Source organism: Corythoichthys intestinalis, chromosome 3, assembly GCF_030265065.1.
Source record: "Corythoichthys intestinalis isolate RoL2023-P3 chromosome 3, ASM3026506v1, whole genome shotgun sequence".
NCBI lineage: Eukaryota > Metazoa > Chordata > Actinopteri > Syngnathiformes > Syngnathidae > Corythoichthys > Corythoichthys intestinalis.
This window is the reverse complement of record NC_080397.1, coordinates 4,378,197-4,392,262: the sequence shown is the minus strand read 5'-3', so window position 1 is coordinate 4,392,262 and position 14,066 is coordinate 4,378,197. Positions and strand designations below refer to the sequence as shown.

The 14,066-nt window shown below is 39.0% G+C and overlaps 1 protein-coding gene across 3 annotated transcripts in view; it reads right to left on the bottom strand.

Moving 5' to 3' along the window:
- Positions 1–6,781: 6,781 nt before the first annotated feature.
- cnot6l (CCR4-NOT transcription complex, subunit 6-like) overlaps positions 6,782–14,066 on the bottom strand; it is a 54,240-nt gene continuing 46,955 nt past the window's right edge. For 2 of the 3 annotated variants that reach the window (XM_057832595.1, XM_057832596.1), the window contains one exon: positions 6,783–8,212. In XM_057832595.1, coding sequence (XP_057688578.1) covers positions 7,967–8,212 — 246 coding nt within the window. In that variant the 3' untranslated portion in view covers positions 6,783–7,966. Of the gene's footprint in view, positions 8,213–14,066 lie in introns of all 3 variants that reach the window. The other variant, XM_057832594.1, reaches the window with a different exon arrangement.

The window sequence follows — 14,066 nt, the reverse complement described above, 5'->3', positions numbered from 1 at the left end:
GGGATCGGTATTTGGCTAAATTGTCGACTATCAATAATATAGATCCGTACGACCTCCCTACAAAAGAATGGAGCTCCGACGCCACATTACTGCCTCCAACTTCATCGCTGGATATAACAAACTACCTCGTTTACGGTATCATTGCTTACACATATGAACAGTTTAAACTATAAATCTCTCGAAGCTCACGGACATTTCTCGAATGGCTGGGTGCAGATCTCTCAGCATTTCGACCGCAGGACTGCGACACCACGGAACGCTAGAGAAGACTTTTGGATCTGCTCTCGTTGCTCCTCCAAGAAACATGATACAGCTCTCACTTGAACCATAGACCATGCTTGAACATTGTTGAACTTGAATTGTAAATGGTGTTATACTTATATAGCGCTTCCTTGAATATCATCTTAAACATCACATGACTAAAACAGGTGAAGGAACTGTCATAATGACATGCAAATTCATGTATAGTGCACAATATATTGTTTCAGTGTTGACATTGCCATGTAAAGATGTGCACTTCTCTCAACGCAGGACTTGACATGTGAAGTGGGACAAATTTACTTGAATACGTTATTCTACAACTAGTGTTATTTTACTTCGTATGCACACTTTATATTTCCTTGTATTGCTATTTTCTGTTTACCATTGTGTTGTTGCTGTTTTGAGAATTTTAGTAAAAATTATACATCTAAAAAAAGTAAAACTGTAAAGCTTCTCGTTTTGTTAGCAAACATCGTATTTCCTATTCAGTGTTAATCTCCACAAAATTGAATGTAATTAGTAAAGAACTTTTCATTACCAAAACCAACACTGGTTCTTTATGTACTTGAGAGGCAGAGAGTCAAGAAGACATCAAAATTGTCATTGACATACTTTATTAAACAGGTTTAAGTCATCTAAAAACGTATAAAAACTTTGCTTGTACAAATACTACAAAAAGAAAACTAATTGTATTAAACTATTGTTGGGCAATGGTTTGTCAGTGCACAGCACACAGTGACAACCTTATCCAACATTCTGGCTTCTTCACCTTCACATGGAAAAATCATGTTTATGGGCATGGTTCCTGTTAAGAGCTTATACTTCTGACAAACATTTCAGATGACCCTTTAAACATGGATTCTCAAATTTGATAAGAAACAAATGGCTCCCTTGAGTGTAATACCTATTAAGTACTTCATAGTGTGGTGGTGCTTGTTGCTAGAAAACATTTGGGCACGTTTTCATATTTGATGGTTTCGCAGTGAAATTTTCAAAACAGTCAATAATCACTGCCACTCTGTTTCCAAAGGCCTCCACAAACTGGTGAGGCATAATTGTGTGCAGAGCGTCTCTACCTGGCCATACAATCGAACGCCTCAATTTTACACACAATGTCACATCCTGACTGGTGTTGTGTGTCTCATCCTCTGTGATTAGCTGATCACCTTCTTCAGCTTCATGTGTCCCCTCTTCAGTCTGTAGCTGACCATTTTCTTCTCCAGCATCAGGTGTCCCCTCCTTATTCTGTTGGTGACTGTTTATTTCACCAGGCTCAGATGGTCTCTCCTTGGTCTGCAGCTCTTCAATGTTTGCATCCTGCTGGACCCCCATTTCTGGTGCTTGCAGTCTCTCTTTCCGTAGCTGCTCACGCCTACTTGCAGAGCGTGCAGTGTATGTCGGTGTAACAGATGTGTGTCCCAGATGTAGGTGACCACTGACCAGTCTGGGTCAGTCTCCATCATTTCATAAGCTGGTTCACCTGCAATCACGTTACATTTTATTTTGAAAGCTAGGTAAGATTGGATGTTTCCATGGCATTTCACAATCGTAACCACTTAATTAGAAATGCTACCATCCTATCAGATCACAAAACTCACGCATTGATAAATATTTCTGTGCATTTTTGCTGTTTATCTTTCAAATCATTCACTCTGTAATGTTTTTATGAACGATGACTAAATAAACACTGATTTATCACGAACAGTTTAACCCATTTCCACTGCCCCTCTCTTTGCCTGTAGTTTACAACTGAAGCTAGCTAGCTAAGGTTAGCCAATGAGAAAATAGCGACTTTAGAAAGCAAAAAAAACAGCATTCAGTATCCATACTTAAACGGAAAAAAAACCTGACTTGCCTTTATGAAAATGGCGAGAGCAAACACGCATGAAGGGAGATATGGTGTTGAAAGTGATGCCCTTCCGTCTCACCGCTCTGACCAAGGCCATCCGACGCCGCTTCGTTCGTTCAACCTGCTGTCCATATCCTCTTTTCCAAGTGGGAAAACGAAAAAATCTTACGTCGTAGTGCCATTTTTGTCTTGTGATTTAGTATGGCAGCCTTTCACACAACACGAGTGTCCCATTTTATCAAAGACAATAATGAAAGCAGACGTTTATCACTGTTCAGTTGTTTACATCCAAAATGGCGATTCGACCCACAATGCACTGCAGCTTTTGCAAGTGTTACGTCACCTGACAAAGACCGGATGGCAGACATATGTGTAGGCGTCAAGCTGTCGCCATCTCCCGGTCAGTAGGAGAACTTCCGGTAACTAAAAACAAATATACGGACCATTTTTCGATTTTTGTCTCGTGCTAAATTCTATTTTGGTTAAAGAATTTAAAATTAAAAATTAAACTGTTTTGGGACTTTTCCTTATTCGTTCCATATAAGAAACAAGAAAATCAAGCTGTATTTCAATTTTGATTTTTCCGTTTTAAAACGAAAACCAAATAACCAGCCGTTTTTCTGTTTTTCAAACTCGTTTCAAAACGTAATATCCAATTACCAAAAGAGACACGGACCGGGTTTGGTAGATTAAAAACATTTTTTAAACACCTGAACGCAACTCAAGATCTACTACACCATAGTAGAGTGACAAAATTACCGATGGCCAGATCTGTGTTTCCTGGATAACTTTTTTCATTTTCAGAACTCATCGGGCAAATAGGGGAAGTATACCAATCTCCTCAGAGTTGTTAATTGCAATTCTTTTTTCGTTGTTTTCTTTTTCAGGTTGGTCTTTTCTTTACAACTTTGCCTTTTCCCAACCAGTTTTGACTGGGACCATGTTGCATATCCAGAGGTGGGTTGTAATTTACTGTATTACATTTATTTGAGTACCTTTTTGAGAATAAATGGATATGAAAAAATGTAGCTTTAGCACGCAATACTTTTTGCTTTTACTTGAGTAGATTTATGAAAAGGAACACTACTCTTACGCTGCTACGTTGTGACTCGTTACATTTTTCCTCTTTATTCTACATATATACAGTGCCTTGCAAAATTATTCGGCCCCCTTGAATCTTGCAACCTTTCGCCACATTTCAGGCTTCAAACATAAAGATATGAAATTTAATTTTTTTGTCAAGAATCAACAACAAGTGGGACACAATCGTGAAGTGGAACAACATTTATTGGATAATTTAAACTTTTTTAACAAATAAAAAACTGAAAAGTGGGGCGTGCAATATTATTCGGCCCCTTTACTTTCAGTGCAGCAAACTCACTCCAGAAGTTCAGTGAGGATCTCTGAATGATCCAATGTTGTCCTAAATGACCGATGATGATAAATAGAATCCACCTGTGTGTAATCAAGTCTCCGTATAAATGCACCTGCTCTGTGATAGTCTCAGGGTTCTGTTTAAAGTGCAGAGAGCATTATGAAAACCAAGGAACACACCAGGCAGGTCCGAGATACTGTTGTGGAGAAGTTTAAAGCCGGATTTGGATACAAAAAGATGTCCCAAGCTTTAAACATCTCAAGGAGCACTGTGCAAGCCATCATATTGAAATGGAAGGAGCATCAGACCACTGCAAATCTACCAAGACCCGGCCGTCCTTCCAAACTTTCTTCTCAAACAAGGAGAAAACTGATCAGAGATGCAGCCAAGAGGCCCATCATCACTCTGGATGAACTGCAGAGATCTACAGCTGAGGTGGGAGAGTCTGTCCATAGGACAACAATCAGTCGTACACTGCACAAATCTGGCCTTTATGGAAGAGTGGCAAGAAGAAAGCCATTTCTCAAAGATATCCATAAAAAGTCTTGTTTAAAGTTTGCCACAAGCCACCTGGGAGACACACCAAACATGTGGAAGAAGGTGCTCTGGTCAGATGAAACCAAAATGGAACTTTTTGGCCACAATGCAAAACGATATGTTTGGCGTAAAAGCAACACAGCTCATCACCCTGAACACACCATCCCCACTGTCAAACATGGTGGTGGCAGCATCATGGTTTGGGCCTGCTTTTCTTCAGCAGGGACAGGGAAGATGGTTAAAATTGACGGGAAGATGGATGCAGCCAAATACAGGAACATTCTGGAAGAAAACCTGTTGGTATCTGCACAAGACCTGAGACTGGGACGGAGATTTATCTTCCAACAGGACAATGATCCAAAACATAAAGCCAAATCTACAATGGAATGGTTAAAAAATAAACGTATCCAGGTGTTAGAATGGCCAAGTCAAAGTCCAGACCTGAATCCAATCGAGAATCTGTGGAAAGAGCTGAAGACTGCTGTTCACAAACACTCTCCATCCAACCTCACTGAGCTCGAGCTGTTTTGCAAGGAAGAATGGGCAAGAATGTCAGTCTCTCGATGTGCAAAACTGATAGAAACATACCCCAAGCGACTTGCAGCTGTAATTGGAGCAAAAGGTGGCGCTACAAAGTATTAACGCAAGGGGGCAGAATAATATTGCACGCCCCACTTTTCAGTTTTTTATTTGTTAAAAAAGTTTAAATTATCCAATAAATTTTGTTCCACTTCACGATTGTGTCCCACTTGTTGTTGATTCTTGACAAAAAATTAAAATTTTATATCTTTATGTTTGAAGCCTGAAATGTGGCGAAAGGTTGCAAGGTTCAAGGGGGCCGAATACTTTTGCAAGGCACTGTACTTTATTTTTTCCACAGATGCCGACAGTGGCAGTCTCGGTTTCACCGATGAGACCTCACAGCAATAACCAATGACTCCATTCTACCATACCAATCGGAGGTAACAATGTTTTTTCTCCAGTAGAGGGCACTCATGCTCTTTGGATGGGTAAGGTTTTATAGTGTTTTGTCCTGAATTCAATGATTTTTGGCCTAATATGGTCATGTAATAGAGTGTACTTAATTTTGTAGTACAGTATAATAATATTAATTTATATAGATCAAGTTGTGCTCAGAAAAATATACCATTATAAAAAAATAATTAAAAAAAAAGATTGTGAGCAGCTACTCACAATGTTACTCATTACTTGAGTATTCTTTTTAAAAAATATTGTACTTGTACTTGAGTACATTTGTGGATGATCTTTACTTGAGTAATATTATTTAGAAGTAATGCTACTCGAGTGTGAATTTTGGCAACTCTAACCACCTCTGGGCACATCTGAATCAGCTGACCAGGTTTATCCAGGTGGAACGTGCAGCGGATGGATTAGTATCATTTAGTGGATTGTCTCAAGCGAGTAGGTAGTTCATCTGCAGTGGATCTTCTGCAGTGGCAGGTTGCAGCTCAGGATTTGGCCTGTCTAACACCATGGATGGTGCAAATGAAAATTCAGTAGATCAATATCCAGATGTGATGCTGTGTCATGTCACTGCTGACATGTGAGACATCTCACTTTAGCCCATCATCACAATTCTGTAAAAAAAAAAAAAAAAAAAAAACATCCTTGCAACACAGGATAATCTTAAACTAAACTAGCATCATCACACAGTTGTAAATTTATAGATAAAATAATTTCAAGCTAAATCAATTTGCTTTGGCACAACAACTGATTAAGTTGACAGAAAGAACATTTTACATGCAAAAAATAGATTTTGTGGGGGAAAAAAAACATGTTTAACACAGTAGGAGGAGGATGTCTTCTTCATTGACATGGTAAATTGGTAGGGGCTTGAAAACAATGGTTGCATCACAAATGTTCTCCCTCACTTACACTGTTGGCCTAAAGTATTGGCACCCCTGCAATGCTCAATTTCTCCCAGAAAATGGTTGCAATTACAAATGCTTCGGTAGTAATATCTTCATTTATGTCGTTTGCACTGAAAAAAAAAAACACAAAAGAGAATGCGAAAAAAAATTTAATCATAATCATTTTACACAAAACTCCAAAAATGGGCCAGACAAAAGTATCGGCACCCTCAGCCTTTCTTATCTCTATGCGGTACACACAAGCACACAGGACAGAGGTTGAGTCAACTTTAATCCATTTTAACTGGCTGCAAGTGTGATTTAGGTATTGCCAACACCTGTTATGTGCCACAGGTAAGTAACAGGTGCTGTTAATTGCACTAATAAGAGAAGCATCACATGATATTTCAAAGGGTACCAATACTTCTGTCCGGCCCATTTTGGGAGTTTTGAGTAAAATTATTATGATGTATTTTTTTCCGCATTGTCTTTTGTGTTTTTTTTTTCATTGCAAGCAAAATAAAAATATATTACTACCTTTGTAATTGCAATCATTTTCTGGGAGAATTTGAGCATTTTCTGACGGAATTGCAGGGGTGCCAATACTTTTGGCCAGCAATGTAGGAAATGACATCCAAAACTCAAATGAGATCGTTTGTCCCACTTACCATCTTCTTAATGTGCAGCTTTTTAACTTATTGCCTTGCGTTGACAACAATAGACGTCCAATCCATTTAAACTAAGAGGACTCGCTATGAGTGCTTATCCCTAGTCAAAATGGATTGGACGTCTAGGGCCATCACTGACAGGCAATGAGTTAATATTGGATTAAGCAATACTGCATTAAAAGATGAATTATTATCTGCCATGCAGAAGTAAAACACACAACAGATTGAAAACTTATTGACCGCGTGCAGTCATGTTTATTTTTCATTCAGTTTTCTATATATTAAAAATGCTTGCTGTAAAACTTTTGCGTATTGGATCATATTTTATTTCTCCAGCAAGAAAGTGAGCATCTTAAGTGTCTTGTTGAAAAATCTAATTGAAACTCCTTCAATACTTCCCAAAATCAGGCATTGTCAAAGTGGCAGTGATGTTTTGAGTAATATTATTGAGGCGACTGGGGCATTTTAAAGTGCCATAAAGTCTTATCACGTCCTGTAGTTTTCTGACGTTGGCATTGAAAACCCATATCCAAAGTTTTAATGCGTCTTAACCGCAACACTTCATATTTGGCCTAAAGTGACAACATAGTAACTTGAAATGACACATTCAGGGACTGTCATGAGAACATCAATCATTTTAGGGGCACAAAGAAGAAGAAAAATGTCAAAATATTACAAGATTTTTGTTTCCAAGAAAAAAGTTATTTTCAAGAAAAATACTGGAATTTCACAAGAAAAAACAGTTTACCAAGACTTAAGATTAGCCAGCAGCAATTTACTTAACCTTTCCAAATTCTCTAAAGAAATGCAGTATCACAATTTGAAATATTTTCATCATAATAAATGCACCTTTTAATCTTCGTTCTTTAAAATTTTCTCCTAGAATAATTTTGTTTTAAAAATACTTAGTAATTCTGTGTCAACTCCGACGATATTTTCTTGAAAACAACTTTAGTTTTTATATAAAGTGCATAAAGTCCACACAACCCAGTTCATTTTTTTTTTTTTTTAAACAAAAATCAATAAACTACTAGGAATTTAAACAGGGGTGTGTTAAATTTATATCCACTTCATAGTTCTCAAAATTATTGCTCTAATTAGACTGTAGTGTTTACTCTACAAACTGGGAATTAGTTTGACCTGGTAAAAAGTCAATTTTGAGTTGGGTGGCAAAGACAAGTAACAATATTAGAACAAACTTCTGCGTGTTTAAAAAATATTTAGTATTGAGGTCACTGTGGTAACATTTGGCTTTGATCTTTTATGAAGGGGAGGATCATGAAAGTAAAAGATTCTCAGTGTGCAACATAAGGCAAATACTTCCAGAAGATGATGTCTTGATATGAAACTGTACAGGGTCCTTTAGGTGGACAGGAGGTGTCTTCTTCCACTTGTTTAGGCAGCACTACCTGTGGACGGGGGGCAGGTGGAGGCCATTGAGCTGACGTGGCAGTGGTGGTGTGGAAGCGGAAGACGAGGGCGGTGGAGGTCGTAGTTCTAGCTGGGCCAGCAGTGAGAAATGGTCCGAGGGCACGTGGGGGTGCGGGCAGCCTGTCATGTTGTTTTCAGACAACCAATTGGCATCCAGCGGGCCCAGCACGCCAAGAACACTCATATGCTTGCGTGAGAAGAAGATGTAATCGATCACACCCTGAAAATCAAAAAGCCATTTGGAATAAATGAGTTACTGTACAGTTTAATGACAATTAGGGATGCCCCGATCACATATTTTTGCACCGAATCACCTGATTTTGAGTTCCGATATCGGGGAAAAAGTGAGTACAAATCTGAAGTAGTGCTGCAACGATTAATCGATTAACTGGAGTATTCGATTAGAAAAAAAAATACTCGAATTAAATTTTGCTGCTTTGAGGATTCGTTTAATTAAAGTGGCTTTGTAATGGTTTGTTTTGAAAGTGTTTGCATTTTGTTTTATTGATTTGGGTGGATATACTGCCCTCTAATCTGCCTCATTTCACATGGCTGAATCCAGCTACTCCCTGTTAAGACCAACATAAGCCAAGTTTTTGTTTGAGCTAAAAAAATTTTTTAATGCATTTGTAATTTAGTGTAAAGGTATATTTAGCAGTTTTTTTTTTGTCGGAATATGTGCTTGAACTCTTTGTTAAGAGCGTTGTAAAAAAAAAAAAAAAAACATTGGGATTTTATAGCATTTAAACTAGCGGACTTTTGTTATGTAAGTTAGCCAATTGTTCTTTTGTTGTACATATATCCTTATGTATTTTTTTTTTATACTGTTTGAGGCCCAGGTCAGGTATTTTAATTTTTTATGTTCCTTATCAGATTACTCGATTATTCGAACTAACTAGTTAATCGATTAATCGACTACTAAAATATTCGATAGCTGCAGCTCTAATCCGATTTGGTACTTTTTACTTCACTACATTTTACAGCTGGTATCTTTACTTTTAAAACTTACTTTTGTTTGTTCGTTTGTTTTTTTTGTCATTGTGAATTGATTCAGTGGTATGAAAAAGTATCTTAACCTTTTGGAAATTCTCTCAAAATCACCATCAAATGTGATCTGATCTTCATCAAAATCACACAGATGTAAAAACAGTATCTGGTTTAACTAAAACTACTCAAACATTAATAGGTTCTCATATTTTAATGAGGATAGCATGCAAACAATGACAGAAGTGGGAAAATAAGTAAGTGAACCCTCTGCCTAAGGAAACTTAAAGAGCAATTGAAACCAATTTTTACCAAACAATTTAAAGAAGGTGGGTGCCCAATCACTGATGAGTGGCTTAAAGCTACCCTGCCCATTATAAAACAAACACCTGGTAAGAATTGAAAAGTGAAAAAGAATCCTAGAGTGTCTGCTAAATTACAGAAAATCAGTGGCACAGTCCAATATCTCTGTGCACTAATAAACTATTTGTCAAACTATGGCCAAGAATGTTGTTCATGTGAGGACTCCACGGAGGAAGACACTGCTTTCTAAAAAAAAACAAACAAACAAACAAAAAAACATTGTTGCTCGTTTAATGTTTGCAAAAAGGCACTTGGACACTCCATAGAAGTGTTGGCAAAATATTTTGTGGACTGATGAAACCAAAGTTGAATTGTTTGTGAGTAACACAATGTCATATGTGGAGGAAAATAAAACAGCTCACAATCATCAACACCTCATCCCCATTGTAAAGCATCGTGGAGGGAGCATCATGATTTGGGGCCGTTTTGCAGCCTCAGGGCCTGGACAACTTGCAATCATTAATGGAAGAACGAATTCAAAACTTTTTCAGGATGTTTTGCAGTAAAACCAGAGGTCGTCTGTCAGACAGTTGAAGCTAAAAGGAGGATGGATGCTGCAACAAGACAATGATCCAAAACACGGAAGTAAATCAGCTTCAGAAAGGTTTCAGAAGAACAAAATACACGTTCTGGAGTGGTCAAGTCAAAGTCCAGACTTGAACCCCATTGAGATGCTGTGGCATGACCTAAAGCAGAGGTCACGGAACCGCGGACCTCGGTCCAGTTCATGAACCCCAAGCCGTTTGGACCGGATCTCAAGCTGTCCGGACTAATACACGTTGCAACAACAAAACTCATTTTTTTCTGCGGGTTTACAGAGCGGAGGTTGGCAACAAACAAAAACCTTAGCGGTGACGCGCGTGAGCCAGCCAATGGGAGTGAAGCATTTGAAAGTTATTTTTAGAACAGCATGTCTTACACCCGCTTTCCAGACTCCACGGAGTAACAGCCAAAAACTGAGCCGAATGAAGTTGGAGAAAAGGCGAAAAGGTACGGCAAATGGCGTGCTCAAAACGACGCAAGGTTGATGCAGAAAACAGAGTGTTTAAGGAGGAGTGGACCAACACATTTTTGTTCATTTTACCTGGCGGCAGCACCAGACCGTTATGCCTCATTTGTTCAGAGACGGTAGCGCTTGTAAAAAGCAGCAACTTGAAAAGGCACTATGAGGCGAAGCACGCAGCTTTTTCGCAAAGTTTTTCTATGAACTCTGCCATCCGTTCTCAAAAAATAGCGGAATTAAAGTGCCTGTGACACGAAAAAGCATGTTTATTTCATAATACACGCGGTATTTTATGCCCCTGAATGATATGGGCCGCTTGGATGTGTGTGGAAGCGATCGCTATTTTTATTTAGTATTTTGAATCCCACGCCATGAAAATGAGTGACTTCCGGCTTCGGTCTTGCATTGAGGAGGAGGGCGCTGTGACGTGTACGGTAGAAGACGTCCTCTTCACGCTACAGTGTACTGTTGTGTATGAGGAAGAAGGATTCAGCTGATTTTGCGGATTAATACGTTTATTTTTCGCATCACGCCAGCCAAACGGCTGCAGAAAAATCATTCTGTATGAGGGAGAGGCGTATGCGCCTTTTTGGAGTTTCAAAAGGTTCCCATTCACCGTGGATATTTACTGTGGGACCATTGGACTTACGAGGAAGTGAGTAAACATCTTGTTTTGTATTATGTCAAATACGAATACAGCGATTACAAAGTAAACACTACAAACTTTCTTTAAATGAAGGACTACTTACGTTTGATCATTGATAGGCATGTAAAAAGCTCTCCTAATACTCATTAGCAGCAGCACGTTAGCTGCACAACAACTCCAGCCACCCTCCTCCAGGGAACGAACTGTAAATTGCTCTCCGCCGGGCGGTTTGCCGATCCGCGATGACAATCGACAACCGGGTCGTCATGTCAAATAATCCGGGATAGTTATGTGTGATTTTCCGCTTCGAAGACTTTGAAACATCACTCGGTTCGGGTTAGCATGTCGGTTAGCTGTCACGCCTTCTGGTTTGTTTACATTCTCCGAAGCCGGGGAAGGGAAATGACATACAGTATGTCTGATTTAGGTGTCATAAAATATCGTTCGGGAGGTGCGACAGTAAAGGTGAAGTCGACAGTTTTGACCATTATGGAGTAATTTTGCCATGTCGTCCTGAATAAATGCAGTTTTTATTATTTCATATTCCATTCAGCACAAGACTGTTATTTGTCATGACCATGCCATTTATTTAGCAATTGGGGAAAATACTTGGATAAAAAGAATATCCTGTAAAAATATTGAAGTAAAGAGACAGAAACAATGACATTTTGCCGCTCTCTTCGTCGCGTTTTCCTCGTTGTGAATAGTTCCCCCTCGATGGGCTGACTGGTCCTTCTCAAGCCATTTATATAGCTATTGGGGAAAAATACTAGGATAAAAAGAATATCCTGTAAAAATATTGGAGTAGAGAGACAGAAACAATGACATTTTACCGCTCTCTTCGTCGCGTTTTCCTCGTTGTGAATAGTTCCCCCTCGACGGGCTGACTGGTCCTTCTCAAGCCATTTATATAGCTATTGGGGAAAAATACTTGGATAAAAAGAATATCCTGTAAAAATATTGGAGTAGAGAGACTGAAACAATGACATTTTGCGGCTCTCTTCGTCGCGTTTTCCTCGTTCTGAATAATTCCCCCTCAATGGGCTGAATAGTAAAACCGATGAGCCCACTCTACCGCTGACGTCATCCACCTGTCGGGACGCTAAAGCCCTATAATGGTAGGCGTGGCTAACCGGCAGATTAAAAGACTAATTTCTCGTCATCTGTGCTTTGCTAAATTGTTGTATATAGTCGAATCGTCTCAAAATATGATTCTAATTCACATAATAATGCCATTTAAGACTTTTTTTCTCGTGTCATATGCTCTTTAAGGGCTCAATATGATCGCACCTCAAGGCTCACGGTTCATTCATTCACTGCACAGCAACGGGCAAATGAATGCTCCCTCAAAATAGCGTGGATATTGGGTCAAAACAAAAAGTCTTTCAGTGATGCACTTACTGTCAAAGATTGCATGAGTGCAGTTGCTGAAACTTTGCTTGATGTAAAGCAAAAAGAAGAGGTCTGTCAAAAAATAAAGCAAATCCCCCTGTCAGCACCCACAATAACCGCGAAAAGTGAACTGATGACACGTGATGTGCGGACACAGCTTGATGATGCCATTCAAAAAGCAGAATTCATAAGTCTGGCTGTCGACAAATCTACAGAGATAACTGACATGGCGCAACTTGTGATTTTTGTAAGGTTTTTTAACAAAGAAGAAAACAAAATGTGTGAAGACATTCTGGGTGTATCATCACTGGAAAACAATACAACAGGAGAAGACATCTACAGAGCAATAAAAATATGTTAACTGAGAGAGGGATTGATTTGAGAAAAGTGGTGTCTATAACCACAGATGGAGCCCCAGCTATGTTGGGAAGAGAAAGGGGAGCTGTGGCAAAACTGAAAGAGGACCACCCTGACTTATGTCTTACCACTGTATAATTCACCAATCAGTACTGTGTGCCATACTGTCTGAAAAGTATGCTGATGTGATGAACACAATGATGAGAATGATCAACTTCCTTCGGGCGTCTTCTTCCCTACAGCATCGCCAGCCCAGAGAAGTCCTCAAAGTATTTGAAGCAGAAGCAGATGATCTCCTGCTCCACAACAATGTTAGGTGGCTTTGTAACGGGAAAGTGTTGGAGCGCTTTTGGTCCATACGGAATGAAATAGCAGCATTTCTGGATCAAATTAAGAAAGAAAAAGCAGCAACATTTCTTTCATTTCTAAATGACACAGAGAAGATGGAACATCTTGCATTCCTTGTTGACATAACATCTCACTTAAATCAGCTAAATTTAAAGCTACAAGGCAAGGACAATTCAGTGTGTGACCTGATGAGGGATGTGCAGGCTTTCCAAAGCAAACTGGAAATATTCAAAGATGACATTCAGCAGGACTGCACCCACTTCCCAGCTGTAAAAGAACAAGTGAAGGGTGACAAATCTTGTTTTGTGAGATTTATAAACAAGCTGATCACCAATTTTAGCACCCAATTTGACAGTTTTAAACTTGGAGAGCAGCTTCAGCTATTAATTCAAAACCCATTCCTTATCACCGACATTAGGGGGTTTTCTAAGGAGGCCAGTGGCATCTTTCAATGGGCAAAGGAGGGATCTCTTCAGCTCGAACTTGCAGCTCTTCAGGCCAATGGTGTTCTTAAAGGGCAAGTTGGAAACGGTGACACTGCATCCTTTTGGATCCAAATGGTTTCAGAGACTACAGTACTTTCCCAACTTTAAGAAATGTTGCTTTGCACATTTTGGTTATGTTTGGATCTACCTATTGCTGTGAAGCAGCATTCTCCACAATGAACATAATAAAAAATAAACATTGCAACAGACTCACCAATGAGCACCTTGACATGTGCTTGAGAATGGCTTTTTCCCCCTTCAAACCTAGGTTTACAATCCTTGCAGGGCAGCCACATGCACATTTTTCTCACTAACTTGAATAAAAAAACAAGCATTTCAGTTGTTCAGTCATTTGTATTTTTCTCCTGCATTGCCAATAGGACATGTTGGTTTTAAGGCCTACTTGAATAAAAGTAGGTTAGTTTACTAAAGTTGAAAATGTGAATAATGTTAAATGTTCTAATTGTTCTTGAACATGTTCTTACGTTGTTATTTA